We start from the raw sequence: 22245 nt of genomic DNA, 5'->3' as shown, positions 1-22245 counted from the left end.
AACTAGTGTCATAAAATAGTATTCACAGTTTCTGGAACCTTATAGTTAAAATATCAGGACATACAGTTTTAGGTTGTTTACTTACTGGGGGTTTAGGTATTGGGACATTTACCTTACATACACATGTCAAAGTTAACAGTGTCATCATTCCGTTTCGCGTAGACAATTGACTGCTCGTGAACACATGCAAATAACGGCAAGGATTTCCAATTAGCTCCGCTCTTTCTCAGTCTAGAAGTGTGTTCACGGGTATGATGACAAATAAAGGCTCTAACAGTCCAATGCGATTTTTCGCAGCGGTAGTAAATCTGTGGCGATTTGATAAAACAAGCATACGAATTGATATTGGTGCAAAGATGCCGCGAAAAAATTGCCGCATTGCGGAAAATTCACATTAGTCTGTGGAATATTTAAAATTTTTCTTTGCCTTGCGACAATTTACCCACAACGAATGGAAGATGGACAAGTACGAGTAACGAAAATTTTTGAATGCACAGTCCCAAACATATCTCGAATATTCGCCACTGATGATACTCGTGGCTTTCGACACACGATTATAAGGTAAAAATAACGACTTCCGAGTGTTCAGTTCCGCTCTACTTGCGAGTGCCATCACTTGCGAATATTCGCGATGTCTGTGGGACCGACTTAATATAAGTGATTCGATCTCTGATTAATATTCCAAGATCGCGTGATAAAAGAAACTATAGTGCACAAAATTCTTCTAAAAAATATTTTTTGGTATTTTAACAAATAATATTTGTTGCGTGTCTTTCGATTTTCAATAGATATACAAGTTTTCCAAATTTATGCTATGCCATAGTCACGACAAATAAGTCTCCAAATATTATATCCTTCTTTTGATCTTGTCGCTAAAAGCAGCTAGCTATCGATATTCTAGTAACAGATGTTTCATATATTTCCCTAATTTATTACAATTTGTAAAAGTTATATTAATTTCATAAAAAACCGATTTTTTCACTTAGTAATTACCTACAAAAAAAATTCCCAAATAATACCTATTTGTAGATCACGCAGTGAAGACATACTCTTTTCAAATGTTCAAAAAATACGTAATCTAGTTTTATTTAATAAAAATGAAAAATGTTTTTTTTAGTCGTTTTCAGTTATGACGTTCCACCTTAAAGAAAATCTATTACTGACTAGTTATAAAAATATTGTTAATACATATAACAAAACTGTTACAATATTATAAGCGGAACTCTAGTACGAATACACCAGAATTCGCGAATATTGTGTGCGAACTTTTCGCTGGTGTAGACCCAGCTTAAGTTGTTCGAATTAAATCTGTAGTTGAGTCTTTCAAAATCTGTAGCTGCTTTTTTTGAAAATTGTATGTAACATTCAACTAATAGTATCACTTCAAAACTCCTGTATGCGAAAGTTAATAATTCATCCAGAAGTTACAAGAATAACAAAAAACTTGTAGAAAAACCAGGATTTTATTTCAGAACTATACTTTTCTTAATTTGCTTTGATACTGGTTTCATATTATGAGAGTTTAAAAAGCACATTGATTACATAATTATTTACAACTAATCTAACTGTAAGTGCAAAAGGGTATTCACAAATATTAACACTAAGAATAACTTCTGTAATAATGACTATTTTTTGACTGAGTTTAGGAACACAGCAAAATTGAGTACAACTGAGTTGCGATTTTCAAAAACAAAGATAAAAAAACATTACAAGATTTTGAAAGATAATGTATGATGCTAGTTTTTATATAATACTAATGATTTTATAATTAATATTGTATTATTACAATGTTGTGTATCTAAATCAATGTTATTATTTTTGGAAATTCTATAAGATATGTTTAGTTCTGCTCATCACTACATCTTTAACACGTTCAGGATAACAGTGAAATTCACGAACACTCGCTATCGTCACTGTTTGTTATGTCTAAATGGTTTGATTTTACTGACCATGTGTATTATCATTAATATGTTGTTTTTCAGTTTCTAATCTTTTTACCTGTTAATTATACGTTTTTTTTTTGTTTTTTTTCTATAGAAAATGAATTGAAGAATTGACCACTGCTGTTGAAAGTATGAGTATCTTAACGAAAAGAGGTTTATTATTGAACACAGAATTGTCAGATTCACACATATAATTGTTGTATTAAAATATATATTTTCTTAAACATTGGTTTACATTGGTCACTCATACTTGTGCATTTCATAATTATATTTTGTGCATTTCATTTAATAATACTGTGAATATATGTTGTACTTCTATAATAAATTATGTTTAAATTCATATCACATTTCTTTGAGTATGGAACACTTTTCTAATCTTATAACATCAGACTATTTCTTCAAATTTTTACAGAAATAATAATAATAATAAATAAAGTATACAGTTATATAAAAGAATAGAGTTGTAAAATGCCCTGTTTACTTTGTATTAATTTGTATTAAGCTGTATCTTTATTTTAAAGAGTCTTCCTGGCAGTGACCCGCCCATGAGTCATACCATTGTGTAAGAGTAAATTGTGAGTTATGTTGCTAAATAGGAGCATTATCTAATATCTCACTGATTCTGAACGTGTTAAATACTGAAAATAATTAAAGTATAATACTCAATAGGTACAACTTTACTAAGTCTCATCCATGAACTGACAATGATATTCTATGAATGAAAAGACAGCCAAAATTGTTTTTAACACATTGTGACCGAGCTCGAGTTAACTTGTGTTTTCATGCCCAAACATTGTTAACCGATTACAAGTTAACTCATGCTTGCACTTGCACTAACTATTTCAATTTTTGAAACACTTTTGCATAAAATTGCCAGTCAACAATGTTTCAACATAATTTGACTACAGAAACTATTATTTAAATACATACTTTTGTAATTGAACTATAGAAATTATTATAATATATGCTTTTGTGATTGAACATTTTTTAATATCTATACATGCATGTGTACATGTTTCTCTATATTTGCTTTCTAGTTTAACTGTCACATTTTTTTGGTTTCATCTCTTATCTAATCATTTTTTTCACTTTTATTTTGATATTAGGTATTAACAAAGATTCAATATGTTTATTGTAAAGTTCTAAGATACACGAAGACTAAAAAATAAATTGAGAAATGTAACATCATATTTAAGAATAAGAAAAATTTTGTTCACAATATGTTATTTTGAGCTACACAATGTTATTTTATTTCATTTATGTTTTAAACAAGCAAAGAATTATTAATTTCATTTGTACATATGTTTAAAATAATAAGATATTCAATTAGTCTTCTACTTGTGAAACTTTATTGTAATTTTGAGTTTTGACATGTCACAGATAATTTATGGTATTACAATATGGATTTAATGCAGTAATCGTTGAAATTGTAACATAAGAGAAAAAATCTAAGTAGATGTGATAGATCAAATTTTCATTTTAGTCTTATTTGTAAAATAAAATTAGTGTAAATAATTTAGTAAGTAAATATAAATGTTTATAAGTTTTTAAAAATTATACAATATTTATTATACCTTTTACTTTTTGCAGATAAAATGACTTCAGAAACAAGGGCATCATGGACAAACCACTACTTAAATTCAAGTTTTACAACAGATGTTTCTATGTTTGGCAGAGTATATGGCAAGTTTTTTTATTTTTATAATCATATATTTTATAAAAATAATCAAAGCATGAGATGTAAAAAACAGATTGCATCTCTTTTTATTTCATATATAGCTGTCCAGTAATGGTAATGTATTTTAGAAAAGTCAGTTTATTACAGCTTTTTTTAAATGAAATATAGGCATTCCAATCATTTTTTCTTATTTATACCAATAAACAAATATGTATATAAACTAAGAAAAAACTTATTTACACAATAATAGAATTAATATTGAGAAAACCACTAATAGTAAATAACATACTATAAAGTATACGTGTAAAATGAAATGATATAAACGAAAAGTTAATAGACATGTATGATTTCTACTGAACGTCCATAGAACAGATTTATTGTTAGAAGTGTTTGTTGAACAATATACATACCTAATCACCCCAAAAATTAACTGTACCTTGTAAATTATAGATGATAATACAGTACATTACATGTATTACAAGATTGAATTTAACAGTTTTTTTTTTTTTTAACTATTATTGTAAGTACAGCATTTTACTGCACTTTTATTGAATTATTAGTGCTTGAATAGTTTCTCTAAAAAGCACACGAATGTTATTTGTTAGAATATACTTGCATACTGCATATGGCATATATGCACTGTTACATTTTATTGACGTCACTGATGTTGTAATAACGTTTTAAACATTACTTGAATCAGGAACAGATTTACGCCTACCATTAGACTATATACTTTATAACAAATTTAATGGAAGAGAACTAAAATTTCGATATACTAACCTCAATTCTAATGTTACGAATCTCAATTCTATGTTACGAAAGGGATTTAGTGATTTTATAATTAAAATTGTTTTGCGTTTGCATTTGTAATTTCTTTCGAACGTGTCTGAATTTTCCTAGAGGAAATCAACGGTTCGAAAATTAAGCATGCGATTACATTCAATGCTTTGACTATAGAAGTATGAACTCCTAACGTTAACTTCACGTTGTCTGTCAAGATCGCAGCGACTCTGCTCCGCCAGAGAACAAGTTTCAATTTTCAACAGCAAGAATTATGATATAGATACAGGTTAAAAAAAGGGTCCTAGACTTTCAAGTACTTTAAGGATTTATAGTAGGTACACATCGCCCTATAATTAACCTTTTTGGTGTAAAATTGACTTTTGTTATTTACGACATTTGATATGATAAATAATAAGCGACTCTCTTCACAGCAAATTCTATGTAAATAGATAGTAAACGGAGGAATTAGCTTAGAAGTATCAGTTTATAACTGTCAACTCGAGACCATTAATATTAACAAAGATTACTTTGTAGACACAAACGTAACATAAATCTTCAGTACCCATTTAATATTGAGCATGATAAGCGTTACTCTCAGGTTACTAATAATGTCTGTTTATTATCCTGATGTGGAAATGGCTAATATGCATTTTTTGTATAGTTTTGCTAATTGGAACATTTCTTTAGCTCGCCGTTTGTATCCAGAGAAGTATACAAATCACTGAATTACGTCTCTTAAATTATTCAAGAAGATTCAAATTATAGTTACTCTGGATAACCAGAATCTATTTTTATCATTGATAATGAAGAATGTGTTTTGAAAATATTAGAAGATAGTCCAAGAACATGTTTTAGAAAGATTGCAATATCTGTAGCTACTAGTTGTTCATTAGTTTTATGAACGCTTTATGAATAGTTATTTCATTCGTATCATTTTCGACATGTGCAAGCCTTGAAATCTGTTGATTATCTAAAATGATTAGCATTTTGGCAGTGGTTATCAAAAAAATGTATTGAAAACCCAAATTCTGTTTCCAACATATTTTTCAATGATGGGACTGGATTTACAAAAGATCAGAGAGATAAATGGTCAGATGTAAACCCTTATGCTATTATTGAATCAAAACATCAGAGGAAGTTTTCTGTCAATGTGTGGGTTAGAATTTTAAGCAGTTGGACGAAAATCATCTGAATTTTTTAATTAATTGTCTAGTTCAACTTTTATACGAACTCCTGTGTTGGAAAAGATTGTACATGTGGTTTCAACACAATGGGGCATTATCACATTATCCAATTAATGTGAAGCAACACTTAAACGAAATTTTCAGAGAAAGGTAGATAGGACAAGGAGGTCCAACAGAATGGCTTTTTTGATCGTCAGAATCTTGATTTTTTCCTTTTCTTTAGATTTCTTCTTATTTTAAAACAATAGTCTACTTGTCATCAATAAATAATGTGCTGAATTTACTACAACGAATAGGAGATGTGTGTCATATAATCCAAGGCACAGAAGAAGTATTTAAAAATATATGTTGGTCCATGATCCACAAGTGTAAGATTTTAATTGAAGAAAGACATATTGACAAGTTGCTATGGCAAGAAAGACTTGTATTATCAATAAAGTATGTAATCGTTATTGACATTAGTGATCTTGTATTAACAACTTTTACTTTTAATGAGCCAATTCCTGTTACTCACTTATGATATCGAAAGTTTGTAAATAACAAAAGTTAATTTTATGCCAAAAGGGTTGATTATAGAACCTATGTTAATTAGACATTTTTTGTACCTACTAATGAGTATCATAAGCTCTTAAAGTTTTGCATTCATTTTTTTACCACTCTATATATTTCGGTTTATATGTTTTGTACTCCAAATTGAACAACTCATCCTTTTCTAAAGCAAATTGGACAAATCAAATATAAAGTTATTATTTTGAAAGTCAAAATGTGATTATAATATCAAGGTGCATGTAAAAATACTTTTTTGATAGTAATTATACATCAATGCATTGTGGATACATTGGAAATTTATAAATACAAGTATAGGCATGAAAACTGTGCATAAATACTTGGTACATAATTCATCCTAATGATTCTCCTGCAGCAGATGAAAAGTGATAGAAAAAATTAGAGTATGCCTCATCTGACCAGCAAAATCAAATACTTCTTGGGTCAGTACCACATACAACTTAATATCACAATAAAATTTTGAACGTTTTAACAATAAATTTACATTCAATTATTATTGAAATATAAGCCAACAATAAAAGAATTCAGAAATTAAAAAACTGAATGCATAAGATATGTTGGCTTGTATAGATTTGTTAAAGCTTGTAAGAATTTTTTAAAACAAAACTTTAGATTGTAATAATAAATAAATGGAAAATCTTTTTAATATAAGCATATGTACTTCTTCATCCCTTCTTTTCCTTACTCATTTTTATTCGTTTTATGATACATTATTATTATCATTATTACTATTGTTATTATCTATTCGTTCAATTGATGATTATTATAAAATAGTTTTACTACTTAAATTAATATGAAGTCTATTTTATTGTTAATATTGCCTATGTGTGATATTCAAATTTTGCGCCATTTTATTGAATATTGAGATACGTTATGACAATTCCTTTTAGGAAAAGTGGCGGATGCTAATAGTTCATACTTTTATAGTCAAATTGTTGACAGGCAAACAGACGGATCGTAAAAGTCTCTTATGGGAAAAGTGCAGGATACTACATACATATATTTAGCATTGTTATTTAGAAGTTCATATTCTATAGCATCATTGCAGTTACTCTTTTAGGGAAAATGGTTCCGATTACAGTGTCTCCAACATAATATATAAAACATTTTTCCTTTATCATTAAAATACGGGTTTGACAAACTGTAAAACGTTTCAGTTTAAATAACTTTAAAATTATTCATTTACTGTTACGTAATTTTGAAATATTAAAAATTTGTATAAAATAATTATACATGTATATAAAATAATATCATTAAAAAATGGAACAAAAATTATTATTATTTTAACAATAATAATGTTATGATAATAATGTTGTAACTTATGTGTGTAGTTATTTGTTATATTTACTGACACTTAAAATTAAGAGAAGTGGTATACAACGTAGATAATAATCGAACCTGTTATTATCAAGCAATCTTTTATTAGCTCGCTGATTGGTTATGTTAAAACCAATTGGAACTAAGCTAGAGGTAGCCATTGCAGAAAGTAGTCTTGCTTGCAGTGTGCGTTGTAGAGAAGTGTGTCGTGTGATCAGTGGGTTTTGTGTTAAATTTTTTACTTATTTATTAGTGGTTATCTGACCTTTTTCGCCGTCAGTTATAAAAATGTATCCCGTAGGGCAGCGTGAGTACCTTTGTATATTCACATTATTTTATACACTATTCGAAAACTATTCCAAAATTCTTGTTGTGTTTGTTTAAACAGGAAGGAATATCATTGTTCAATAGTTTTGTCTCTTTGTTCTTCTCTGATTGCCTCAAAATAGTAAAAATTCATTTGAAAATGATACAGCTTATTAGGATACATCGTTGTTGAATGGTTTAATTGTTTTAAAATGTCTTGAATGGATCTCATTTAACAGACACAATATTGTTGTGTTCTCTAATCCGTCAAAGTATGGATAATGCACTCGTGCAAATGTTTAGAAAAAGTACTTGAATACATGTGTACATATGTATGCGTTTGTAACAGATTGAATATTTGACTGTTCCAAGTAACCTAGAAAAATTCAGATAGATTCTTCTCAAATATTGTGATGTACTTGAATAAATTTAATCAAATGTTCAACCTACTTTGCTTTCGTATTTTTCAAGGTTTCTTAACATATTCCTTTAATTTTTCATACAACTTTATATACATAAACTCAATTGCAGACACAAATATTCTACTAATGAAATATACTATACAATATAAGACAATGTTAGTTATCTAATTTTCATTGTTTTTGTCACTTTCATTTTCTAGTTTTACCATCAGTAAGTTATTACCTACTTCTATTAGGAATTTCTACATTTAAATTTATTACATTATTATCCTTTTTCTCAGCTAGATACTCATAGTATGAATATAATTTGATCAGGTTTTTTAAGGAATATTTTAACACATTATTTTAACAAAGAAATGATAATAACAGAATTTAATTATTAAATTGCATTGACTTAAAACTTTTATTTAGATATTTGTGAATACAAATGTTTCTTTTTTGTTGTGTATTGTATATTGAATATGAATGTAGTGCATTTCTTATTTTAATGATTTGATTAGAAATATCATGCTAGCAGAAATGCTTATCTATTTGATTTTGGATAATTCTTTTCTATAGGCAGATAGATTAATTAGACTTATGGTCGTGTACATATGTAATATAGATACAAGATGTAAAATAGATAATGTGATACAGATAGAGATTTGTTAAGCTTTTTCTAAAAATATCATAAATTTTAACCTCAAAAAATATAATAGAATGTGTTATTTTATTGTTGCTTTTCAATATATAATAATGTCTTGCATTTTTGTCATAGTTAGAGACTGAATCTGGCAGATTTAAAGAACAGTTCTATATTAGGAATTTTGCTTCTGCGTGAAATGAATATAGGGATAATATGCAGTGAGATAATGATATGCAAGGCGGGTAGAAAATCATAGTATAATCAGCCAGGGGGTAATTCTACGTAAAAAAATAAGAAAAAAATTTACTGTTCAGTTTTTTCATTCGAGGCTTTGTTTTCGAGGAAATCAAATTTGAAGTTTACTATTTTCATTTTAGTTTATTACTTTATAAGTACTATTGCAAATGTCCTTTTTGTTGCTGCATACATAATTGTGTTCAATGAATTAAGGATGATTGCACGGATTGTAACGTATTATCATTTTCTAGTTTTCCAAACATTTGATGAATATTTTAATTTAGCTGTGCAATGTTGTGAATATTTCTTTGTACATTTCTTCTTTGACATGTACCTATAGGTAAAAGTCCAGGGGTATGAGGTCCGAAGACCTCAGAGGGACCAATGTATCTTATCACCACAACCAATCCAACACAAATACTTTTCATTTAAGAAATTTAAAAGTGGTTTCGTGAAATGTGGCAGGCACTGTCATGTTGAAAGATAATTGTAATTTTGATATGTGGAGGTACTTGTTCTAACAATGAAGACAATATATCATGTAGAAACTCTAAAATCATTATCAGTGATTATAAACATTAGCACAGACATAAGCAACTGATAATAGAATATACGATAAATAAATTGTATTGAGTAGTTCAGCAAATTTCAAATTAAATTTTCTCAGAAATGTAGCCTTGAATGAAAAAATTGTATACCATATTTTTTTCCTTATTTTCTTATGTAGAATTAACTCTTTGCCGGTTACACTAGGATTTTCTATCCACCGTATATAATAATTTAGATTACGTTTGTTTCCATTAAGCTATGTCTACACTGAGGCAACAACAAGGAACTTGTATGTAGACTGAGTCGTCGCTGCTTATATGTTGAATGTTTCTTTGTGTATCTGTTGCCAGCAATAAATGTCGCTGCTTGTTGCCTGTTTCCATTTGAAGCAACAACATGCATTCCTCTAATTATGTTATTTCAGTGTGGACAAAATATTTCTATAAGTTGGTGTTCCTTGGAAACATTTTGGACATGTAGCAATAAGAGTCAACAAAATGTTCTTCATTATTGCATCAGTGTAGATATAACTTCTGATAAACATCACTGAAGTTCTATTTGTGAAGGTAATTTCAAGAAATGGTAGGGTTAATGACGGCCAACTTCGAGGGTAAAATTTTGGTCAAGATACAAGGTACTACTACATCTTTGAAAAAATATGAAATTCTTCAACTATATACAGATTGATTCACTAAATTTAACTTCTTTGTCTTTGACAAAGACTTATTACAACATGTATTACAATAAGTTACGAAATGGTAGTACACGTATGGATTACAGCAATCTAACAGATGCAATGTTGTATCAATGCAAATGGCCATTACTTTGGGCACCTCTTACGATTAGATGGTGGATAAAATAAACTTTAACAATTCAGTACAAAAACAAGCCTAAATTCAAAATATATGTTATCATGAATAAATACAAAAAGTGCAATTATATTGAATTTTATATCATTTTTACACATTTTTTCCATATTTTTAAAGATTCATTTTATATTTTTACTATATTTTCATAAAAATCCATAGTATACTTATAACATAAGTCTCTTTGTTTTACTCTGTTATCTGTTAGTGAATGAGCTCATTTGAGGGTTCCTTGAAATTGTCTGAATACCTGCTATTCTATTAGTAAACTGAAAAATTAATGTTTCATTTAAAAAAACGAAGGTGATTTTGAAATCTCTAAAAATAGTTAAAACAAGAATTAGTACTTCTACGTTATGGACCCCTTTGTACCATACAACTTTTGTAAATTTAAATAAAAGTTTTTCTATATCTCTAAAAGGAATGGAGATATTCAAAGTGGTCAATGTTATTGGGCCTATATAAAGTAAACTATACAATTAGGTCATATATTCTAAGTTTGATTAGAAGTAAAAAAAAAAGTTGTAGATGAAAAAGTCAAATGATATAAAAAGGTCTATTTTTCTACAACTTGATTTTTTTCATAGTGCAACATATGTCAAAAATATAAGTCCACTTTTTTTCTAAATGAAACTTCACATTTTGTGTACATTGATTGTTTCCTTTGACCATTCTGTGAAAAAAAGTAATATGATATAATGTATAGTTGTCTTATATTTTAAATTTCTGTTAGTTCATATGTTTCATTACAGATTTTCTACAGATGCTAATTCTCAGTATTGGTATATGGAAGGCACATTAGCTTTCAATAATAGCTTTCAACTGGATAAAAACACAAAACCTATTAATAACATGTAATCTGTTAAGAACATGTAGTACTATATTTTTCATATATGTAGAGCCAATGTGAATATATTTTTGTGAGTTTGAGCATAATCTGTGGTTATACTGGTGCTTTATGGAAAGATTGTACCAAAATAAATTGTAAACACTATTCATTTGTAAACTTGAATAAGAGAAATAGTTAATTATCAATCTGTTTTGCAACAACTAGATAATAATAAAAAATTTTCATTAAAAAGTTTTCTTCCTTTGCAAATAATATGCTAAATGCTGAAGGGTATTAACACTTCCTAAAATTTGAAACGCCTGATTTTATTCATATAATTTACTCTATAAATTAGACTGAATCGGAAATATTATGAAGAAAATGATGCACAAGCAAATAATATATGTATTGGAATGGATTATCTACAACAAAATTTATTGTCCAAAATGGTTTAGAGCACGTAGTATAATATCTAACAGCAAATATTAATTTCTTTAATATTATATTATAACATTAATTATAATTAAAAGTGAAAAGCTACGCAGTGCCTTTGTATTTCTTAGGTGCAATTATATTTATGAAAAATTCAAAGTCATTATTCATCTTTTTCTTTATTACGAATTTCTTTTATCAACATTATAAATATTTTAATATATAATTAAGATATTTTTTATATCAAAAAAGTTACACTAGTTTAGAAACATTCATTCAGTAATGCTGCACACGATTATTAAATTCAATAAATTATGAGTAATAAAAAATATTGAAATAATCATAGGTTTATTGCCAATATTACTTTTGTTTTCAGTGGCATACAATATTTTTTGGCTATGTAATACTTATTTATAGGTGTTTAATATATAGTGAATTTATATAGTAATGAAACTTCATAATAAATAAAAGAAATGAAAAATACAAAATCTATTATTGTTTACAAGCATGGACGATGCACTGTATGTGCTTATTTATACACCAAAGATGCGTTTGTAATCTGCATTGTATATTTTATATTATGGATATGTATTATGTATACTGTGTAGAATAATATCATATCCATTTGTTTTATTTTTATAGTATTATATCTAGAATTAAGAATAGTTTGCATAAAAAGTTATATTCTTGAATAATAAACAGCAGGAGATAAGTACAGTTAAAGCTATGTTCATCTACAAGGGGTCTCTTGTTGTCATCTGTAAATTTGATGAAATTTCAAGGGGTAAATCCAGGGTTCATATGGTGCCATTGTCTAGAATATTCTATTACAGTATGTATTTTTTTTATTTTTTTGAGCAATTGATGTCTACTTTATAAAAAGAATTTATTTGAAGCATATTATAAGAAAGGGGTTGAATAAGGGGGTAGAACAGATGATACAAATGAAACGAGCTTTATTTTTAGCTTTATTTTTTCTTTTCGTTAAATTTCAATATGTGAAATTATGAAATTAAATTTCATATTATTTTAGTTGCTTTATGTTATAAATTTAGAGTATGGCGTATAATTAGGAAACTAATCGTTATAGGACATATTTATATAGGAAAATTTTTTCCTTATTTTGATGTTTATAATTTATCCTCCGAAAGTGTTCCACATTTTTCTTAAAATATTATATAAGTTATTCATGTTATAATAATAGTGTTAATGGGAGCATGAGGAACAGCCGTTTGGCTGGTTTGTAAGACAGGGTATAGCCGAATAAGAAGGTAAAAAATGCCCCTGAACCAAATTTAATTTTGATAAGCCATTTAGTAATTTTCAACAACACAAAAAAACAATTTAAAAAAAGTTTTAACCCTGTATCTCAACTTGCGGAGTAGTAAAGAGCAAAAATGGAAAGTCATGTTTTTGCCAATTTTCTCGTTATCATCTACTCCATTAAGTATTTCGAAAAAAAGTAAATGCATATTATGGGACACATATTATGGTATTTTTTAGATTTTTAATCAGTAATTCGCATCGTGAAAATCACACATAAAAATGCTGAAAAGTATAGATTTCGTATCCCACCGTTATCGCATTTAGTTCACGCGGTTATTATACCGTGTCATCCAGACCCAGTTCAATTTGCAAGTAGCGGCTGTTCAAAAAGTAACGGTTACAGCTAAGGGATCAGTCTTTATAATATGACCAGAACGTGTTACTGACAGAAAAGTACAGTGAATTTTTCGTAACAAACAATGAAAATGGAACATTTTTGAAAAGGCACATGCCCGAAATGGTCAATGATATCAAAATATAATTTGGCGAAATTCAATTATGTACTTAGTTCATGTAATTCAGTGATATATCATTTCAACGAAAAAAGTAATAAAGCTGTAAATGATGGTTTTATTTTCGTCGATTTTTGGGTCGAAATAAAAAAATGATTTCTACAACTTAAAGTAGTTAAATGTTGAGAAAACTCTGGGATGGAAAACATTTTTTATTTTCTTAGGTTGCTGTCGAAGCGTCCATGTGCACATATACAGTATGAGCTTTTCATAACGTTGTGTGTGCCTCACACCTATTACTGTTCTTTCATATCCAGTACATGGTTCTATAAATTTTAGCCTAGACCAATTCACCCAAAAATACTAATAATATGATAATATTGGTTGGAAATAATTGTACAATTGTAATAATCTTCTCCTGATTTATAACACATTTGACTATTTTCAATGAATTTTTTCCACACTTTTGAAACCAAAACAAACTTATCTGCTTGCAGTCGCTCCAATCGTTTTGTAATTGCTTTCTTTCAAGAATTTCTGTGTATGTATTTTTGATCTTTGGTTTTGAAAATGATTTAGAACTTCATTTGCAATCATAAATATGAAAGTTTTATTTTTTTCACTTCGTATGCTTCATGGCGATATAAAATTGCTATAAATGCATTCAATTCTGTTAACGATAGATTCCAGTCGTTATCCAAAATTTTATATGCCTCTGCTCTAGTACAAGTTTTTATATGTTTTATAACAGTATCGCTGATTATTAATAGAAATACTGGTTTAACATTACTTTTTATGATAAATGAATTTGCAAATATCGTTAAGCCTGGCAAAAACGAAAAATAAACTACTTTATAGAATTAATCATCTATACGGAGTGTAATAAATACAACCTTTGTTATTTTAATTCTTTTGCAACAGCTGATTTGACCGTCACTGCGTTGAACGAACTTAATACTGGTATAATTTTGATACCGGTATTATGCTAGAAAAGGTATACCGAGACCGATATAATACTGAAATTGATTACTACCGAAATACCGATACTGGCATAATACTGAAACTAATATATTACTAGAAACTGAAATAAATACTGGCATAATTACGGTATTTCTGGTAAGGCTTCACGCTTTTGTGCTCGACACAGGATTCACGGACCGATTTTCATTTGTTTACATTCTGTGTATGTGTATACATGCCTTTTATTGCTCTCTACTCATTTCAGTCTAATCAAGTTCCTATAATATCATAATTTCTTTCTTTTCTACTTATGACACTGACGGATTTAGTGAGGCTAGGGCTCGTGACAATAAAATTTGACAACAGCGACAAAAAGTGGGGCATATACCTTACGTAGAATGTAAACAAATGAAAATCGGTCCATGGCCACGAATTCCGTATCGAGAACATAAAAACTTGTCACAAATACCGAAATTATACTGGTATTTAGTTTGATTTTTTATAGATCTTAAAAGAATCTTGAGAATTTTGTAATGAAATAGGAAAACCCGAAAAGTTTACCGGTAAATATACCGGTATTTTCATATCTCAGGATGACCCCATACCGGTGTTTTTGTGTTTCGGTTTCTATAAAGGTTACGAACGTATTACCAATATTTATTGTATTTTGCATTTCGGTAAGAGTACCTGCTACATTGTCGTAGGGGCATGCGAGTCATGAGTGTATTATACAGCAAAATTCGTCCTGGAAAATTTTTGTGGAATTAATTATAGTTTGTTTCAATACTTCAAATTCCTGTTCAGGAACAATCTTGCGAGTGGTCACTATTAGTCATTCGGTGCGAAAGAGTTAAGGGGGTAGAGTACACACGTGACTTTTCGAGAATTGAAATTGCTAGGTCGGTATCTGCTGTTACAGTTTTCGTTACACGAATAATATTACCTACAGACACGTAGCTGCCTATTGAATGCGAGATGGAACCGCACTGTGATTTCCCCTCCATTACACACATATACTACTGCATGAGTCGTATGTGCATGAGTTCGGCCCCTCGCCCACTGGGGATAGCCTCGGAAAGTCGAGAGAGAAGGCGAATTTAGCCTTACTCTCTCACTCTTGAAACGCTGTATTCAACAGTTCAAGTCGCTGGCTCTTATATTTTCACTTTCCGACCTATATGTTAGAAGGAGACTTCTCAGTGAACCTTTCAGAGATTTTTCTGAAATTTTTAGGGATTAGATTGAAGATCAAACGATGATATTCTGTGATAGATCTTGTGCCAACACGCATTTTTTATGAATAATTAAAATAAGTCTATCTACATATGCTTAGAAGATAACAGATATCTTAAGAGAGACGATTGGGCAACCACGGCTGATAGTTCCTTCCTAAATGACAGATTCTGGAATCGATACCCAGTATGGAAAATAGATTTTCTCTTCTTTTTTAATACTTAAATTGTTGCACTGTTATGTACAGAGAATATTTTATGCTACTCTCCCAAATATTCAAGTCTCTGCCTGTTAAAAGAAAACGCCATAGTACTCTCGTTTTATTCGTTTATCTTAATGGGAACGCGACTACGAGCAACTACAATAGATAGCAACTACGCCGTTGTACCAACCGTGAAAAATTTCCTTATATGTAAATTTTTAATGAATTTCCACTCATTTTTCGGCCTATATAAACCCCGAGGTTATAGTTTTAACGGGTTCAGAACAGTATCATCACGTTGACAATCAAGTTCGTTAGAGTTGGATGCTATTCAGTTTAATCGGGCTAAAGTTCCCTTTCGAGTTTATAGTTCAATCTCATAAAATCCGCGAGTCGACCTAAATTCTATCTGGAATTCTTTACGATTATTCTGTAAGTTTTCGCATCGCCAATGCGTTAACACCAGGCATTAGAATCATACACTTTACGCAACAACACTACACTATACACTTGTACGTAACGATTTTACAATACACTGAAGTATTCATTGCAATTTGATTAGACTGTTTTCAAACTCACAATTACCTTAACACAGACGCCGGTGCGCGCGTTTATAAATCATCATCCTCATGCAGTGACACAGAGGAAGAAGATTTGGATTGGTCTGATCTTGGTTTTGACAGAAATAATGAAGCTTTTGAAGGCATTTCTGGAGGACATACCGTGAAAACTACCCTGGCGCGCATGTGTTAAGCGATCTTAACATGTATGTATGTATGTGTGTATCTATACATGTTGTGTATGTAGGTTTTAAGGAGAATTAGAATTACATATAGGTGTTTAAAATTAATAATAAACAATTTAGCCGTATAACAAGTAATACAAGTAACAATATCTTCACAACAATTATTACAGTTTTATTATTTGAAGTTGCTTATAAAAGTTCAAATATCTCGGTTAGATATGGATTTATAAATGAAAATTGGTATTCAAAAATTTTAGTAGGAGAGACCAGGGAAAAACGTAACAATTTGCGTTTTTGACTCTGTAACTTCTAAGTTTCATAAAATTTTAAAAAATGTTGAACAAAACAGTAAACTTACATTATTCATTAACGTAATCAAACAAAAAAACTAGCAATATGTTACAGCAATTTTTTTAAATGAATCTTTTTTTAAAGTATGTCATTTGTTACTTTTGTCTCTAATTCTAGGGACGAAAGGTAACATGCGATAATTTGTGGAAGGGACGATGGAAACATCCTTTTTAAATTAAAACTTTTTAATATAAAATTAAAATAAGTAATAGAAAAAATACATCTGAAGGGTATTTCTACTTATTTTGAGGGTAAAAATGACTATAAATATCAACATAAACTTAACAAAAACTTTTAAGAAACTAGCCCACAATCTGTTTTTCTTTTACGAATGTGAAATATTCTGTAAACAGTAATCCCGTATTTGACAATTTTTAATTGCAAAATTTTAATCATTCCTTTTACTATTATAAATTTATACGAACTATAACTTTTAATAAAGATTATAATATTGATAACAGAGAGATAGTTACTTTTTATTTTCTTTTATAACAAACCTTTTACTATAAATGTTTTTCGCTATAAACACCAAAAATAAATACTAATATCTGGGATCTGAATCTCCACTTTCCTTCAGTCTCCTTGGTATTTTTTCTACCATCAAGTGCATGTGTCTGATTTGTAGATATGTTCTTGATTTACATGGCGATAATAACAAATTAACATTAGGTTCCAACGTCGTATTTATTCTGTATCTGAGGCGTCAGTAATAATTTCCACCGTGAAATTGATTATTCTTATAAAATTAGTTGTCACAGGAATCTTCTTTATTCACCACTTCAGATCGAGTAGAATTAACTTAGGGATCCTCATTCTTTTTTCACAGTTAAAATCGTTTGCTAACAAAGCTAGAATTTTCTCCTTCCTAACGACATAATATGTAATAAACCGTATTCCATTGCTGGACAAGCAACTACAAGTTTGCTAGTGAGATGTGTAAAATCTCTGATAAGACGTGAGTTTTTGGTAGAAAACTTCCTTAACTGATTTTCTAATTTCTCTCACTTTTCTTTGGGTAACTAAATTGAGTACAGAATAGAGTCTAACGTGAACCCAAGATATTTTCATCTGCTCGATGGGACTAAGTTACTCTTTCGCTTGTTTAGTAAAAATCCTAAAGACGATAACATATCAAACGTGATTTCAACATTTCTATTCCATTTTTTGTAGTCGTCGCCAATGCACAAGATATCATCTAAATACATAATTGAACGTAAGACCTTTAAGTCTTAAATAATTGACGACAGGCTTTAAGAGGTTGGTAAATACAAACGGGCTTACGTTTAACAGGAACGATAAACAATAAAAGTGGTATACTTTGCCTTAAAATTCAAATCTCAGAAAGGGTCTAGCCGAATAAGGAGGTCCAAAGTGCCCACAAACCAAATTCGACTTGGGATGGGTCATTCGATAGCTTATCACAAAAAACTAGTTTGTCCCAATTTTCAATCCTTTATCTCAACCTGGGGGTTAGTAATGGGGGTAAATAGAAAATCACGTTTTTTGGAAATTACACGTACCATATTGAATAAAAAATTCGACAAAAAATCAGAGATACTTCAGACACCAAGATACATGTTGTAGAATTTTTTGAGATTTTTCAATCGATAATTGAAGCCGTGAAAAATAAAAAGTGGAAAAAATGCCAAAAAACGAGGGTTTCGCATTGACACAATCTCAGAACTACAATCATATTTTTACAGTAAATACATATTGTTGTTACCGTGTTATTACACGGTTTGGTGCGCCATAGTCAAAAATATCAAAAACCGATTTTTCGTCGTTCCTGTCACGTCAGAGTAACGTATACGTCAAATTTTCGTACATTCTTTAAAAGACAAGTGTTCAATGTTCAATGCTTTTACATTAAGGAAAATAACATAACAATTACAGAAAGTAAATAAACTCGTCTGATGAAAACTGCCGAGCTAGTTATGTTTCGAAATATCGATACTATGTTTCCAACAGCGTCAATGACGCAGCGACAAAGCGTCCACATTCTAAACCGCTGCATACTTTTTAACCACAGGCTTGAAAATTGGCACAAACTAGTTTTTTGTGATAAGCTATCGAATGACCCATCGCAAGTCGAATTTGGTTTGGGGGCACTTTGGACCTCCTTATTCGGCTAGGTCCTTTGCGACTACTTTTGTAAACTAATACTAGAAAATATGTGTCTCCTGATTCTATCAAACATACACAGGGTGTTTCCAACCATGTGAAACATTTTTGGAGGGTAGATTCTTGTGCGCATATATCTAAAACCGTTTGGTTTTTCAATTATAAGCTACATATTTTGTATTGCGTCCAGTGTGATACTTTTTTTGGTTCTAGCAGATAGCACACCGCGCAGATAAGTAATGCAGCAGCGTTTTAGGCAATATTAAAATATCGTGTAACTAAAAAACTATGCATTGCCAGGCGTATGTGCATTTGAACTTTTTTCGTTGCTTTTATGTATAGAGTCCGTTCTCCAAAAGTGTACCATGCTGTTTTAGTTTTAAGGTCAATGCTTTACGCAATACAAAATGGTGTATAATTAAAAACCTAGGCATTTCCGCGCATACATGCACGTGAACTTTTTTTATTGCTTCGTGTCTAGATCGTATTCTCTAAAAATGTCCCAAATGAAATTAACTTTGCCGTAGTACATATGTCTTTTTCTAATTAACGTGTTGTGAAGCACACTGTATAAAGAGGGCAACTACTTTCGATTTCAGTACCTTCTTCAAGTCAAATAGATTAATGTTTTCTACCGGTTTCGTAATTACCGAAATTTAGAGCACCCTTAAAAATTGGATAACTACTTTTCATTTCAGTACTTTTTTCGAATCAAGTAGCAATAAACATTTTTTCGGGAGTTTTTTAATTATATTTTTTTGAAGTTTAATATTTTTTGAGTTTCGTTTTTGTGGATTAATATTTTTTGAAGATATTGAGGGGGGGGGGGGGGGGGTATCAATATCTTTGGAATGCCTTTTGGGGGGTTATTTAATATCTTTTGGACACTATTTTGTGGGGATTAATATCTTTTCGATATTTTTTTGGAGGGATTAATTTTTTTAGAGACTTTCTGTGAGATTAATAATATCTTTTGGATGCTATTTTGGGTGGATTCATTTTTTTTGGAGATTTAATAAGCGTTAATTTTTTTGGAAATTTTTTGTGATACATTGGTCTGGCTATGGTACTTTTCCACAGTCGCTAAAAAAATAATTAGCAAAAGTGTTTCTTATTTAATTTACATTTAACACTGCCTACCTACATGTTGGTAAATTTCTATTTTTATACAATCCATTAATAAGTAATACATCTTCGAGCCAATAACCATTTCTGCTTATAATAAAATTATGAAGAACGCAACAACATTTTATAATATTTATAGCAGATTGCAATTTAACATTTAGTGGTCTGTTGAAAAATTCTTCACTTATTTGACAGTATTCCAAATGTATATTCAACGTAACCTCGAACACTGTTCAAACGATAATTAAGAATACGTTTCTTATACGTTAATAAATTTCCACTGTATGTTTTAATTACGTAATTACCTTATAGGAGGGAGTAAAGTCCTCGTCACCAATAAACATAAATGGCTTATTTGAAGATATGGTTTCTAGGAGTGGAGAATCTTTCGGACTGTCATTGTTCAGCATTTTCTTGTAAAATTGGCTTCTTTCAAACATATAACTGTCGGATTCGTTGCCAACAGCCTCTATGTCTACGTATATGAACCTCATAATTTGTATCGGCAATTTCAAATAGTACGACTGAGAAGAACGTTTTATAATTGTAATGTGTGGAACTTGTCATTTGGGGTTTCATTATCTTTACATACTTGCTGAATAAAGATTAGATCCTTTGATGAAGGGCTCGAAAAACCAGATGAGCAGGGTTGTGATCATCATAGTCACGGCGCTGATGTCAGCTCGCAGTTTTTTGTTTTTCTTCGTGTGTAAAGCGCTGGTTTTTAGTTCGCATCAATACGTGTGAAAATCCAGTTGTGACTCCTCTTTGAGTTTCTAATAGTTCTCTTTATAGTGTTGTGATTTTGAGCAATCTCATTAAACGTGTCGAGCTACACGAGTGACATATAGTACAATCAAATTGGGGGAAATCAAATTCAAGGTGCCAGGCTGCACCCTCGAACAATTGTGCCTTAGCTGCACAAACTTGTGAGGTTCAGAACTTCTGTGTCTTGCTGCACATTGTCTTGATACCGTGCCTTGCTGCACTCTGTTGCGAGATATTGTGCCTTGCTGTACAGATTTCCGTGCCAAATTGTGCCCTGCAGCATAATCATTTTCGTTCGGGCCCTCCTCGCTGAGAGCACCCAGCTTGGCGTAACCATCTCGCTGGGACGCTTGCAGACGCCTAGTTCACGCACCATCATCGATTAATACATCGATACCAAAGTCCTGTTACGGCAGACTTCATAACTAATACGCCTTGATTAAACACTTGCCATCTATGGTTTCTACGCAATTTAGAAAATTGGCAGTTTTACTAACTAGCCATTTATTTTGTGAAAAGACAAGGCAATATTCCTTTCTATTGTACGTCCAAATGGCTTTACATACTTTTTTCATAAATTTTTAATTATAAAATATAAAAGTCCCATTGTAGTGTAAATCAATAAAATTACATTCACTGCCTAAGTATCTGTAAAAGTGATAAAATATTAAGCTTAATTGTAGTTCAAAAATTGATGAAGAAATAGCGGAACATTGGAGATACGTTTATTAACACTATAAAGAAGAAAGTAAAATCTGCGCAGTTCGCAGACTGGCAGGATATACGTTTATGCTAGACAATTATAATTTTCAATCAAATTCAAAGAAATAGCAAATACATTGTCGAGTTTGGAAGAAAATTCAGCAACCATAGATTCGGTATCACAAGATAATGATATAAATGAAATACCAATGCCCATGAATGCTAGTAAACGTCGAAAAAATCAAATAGAAGAATCGTTAGTAAAATGTTTAAATACACCCATACCATCAATTTCCCAACCGTCTGTTAATACAGTAAATAATACAGAAAAAGATGATAAATTATTTTTTGAATCTTCATTACCGGCTATCGAACTATTCCATTTAGATCAAAAATAAAACTTTAGAAGTGAAGTTTTAAGATTAATAAAAAATATTACATTGCAAAATGTATTTTCCATACACTCAAACAATATATCACATTCAATTTATCATTTTCCAATACAAGCGTCAAGAAGACAAG

At 30.1% G+C, this 22245-nt stretch overlaps 1 protein-coding gene across 2 annotated transcripts in view; it reads left to right on the top strand.

Moving 5' to 3' along the window:
• Positions 1-7680: 7680 nt before the first annotated feature.
• The window catches only part of Ago1 (protein argonaute-1), a 125956-nt gene continuing 111391 nt past the window's right edge, over positions 7681-22245 (top strand). For both annotated transcript variants that reach the window (XM_076390736.1, XM_076390734.1), the window contains exon 1: positions 7681-7779. In XM_076390736.1, coding sequence (XP_076246851.1) covers positions 7761-7779 — 19 coding nt within the window. In that variant the 5' untranslated portion in view covers positions 7681-7760. The remainder of the gene's footprint in view (positions 7780-22245) is intronic.

Source organism: Calliopsis andreniformis, unplaced genomic scaffold, assembly GCF_051401765.1.
Source record: "Calliopsis andreniformis isolate RMS-2024a unplaced genomic scaffold, iyCalAndr_principal scaffold0022, whole genome shotgun sequence".
In the NCBI taxonomy this organism is placed as follows: domain Eukaryota; kingdom Metazoa; phylum Arthropoda; class Insecta; order Hymenoptera; family Andrenidae; genus Calliopsis; species Calliopsis andreniformis.
Note: the sequence above shows the minus strand (reverse complement) of the source record. Positions and strands in the feature narration are given on the sequence as shown.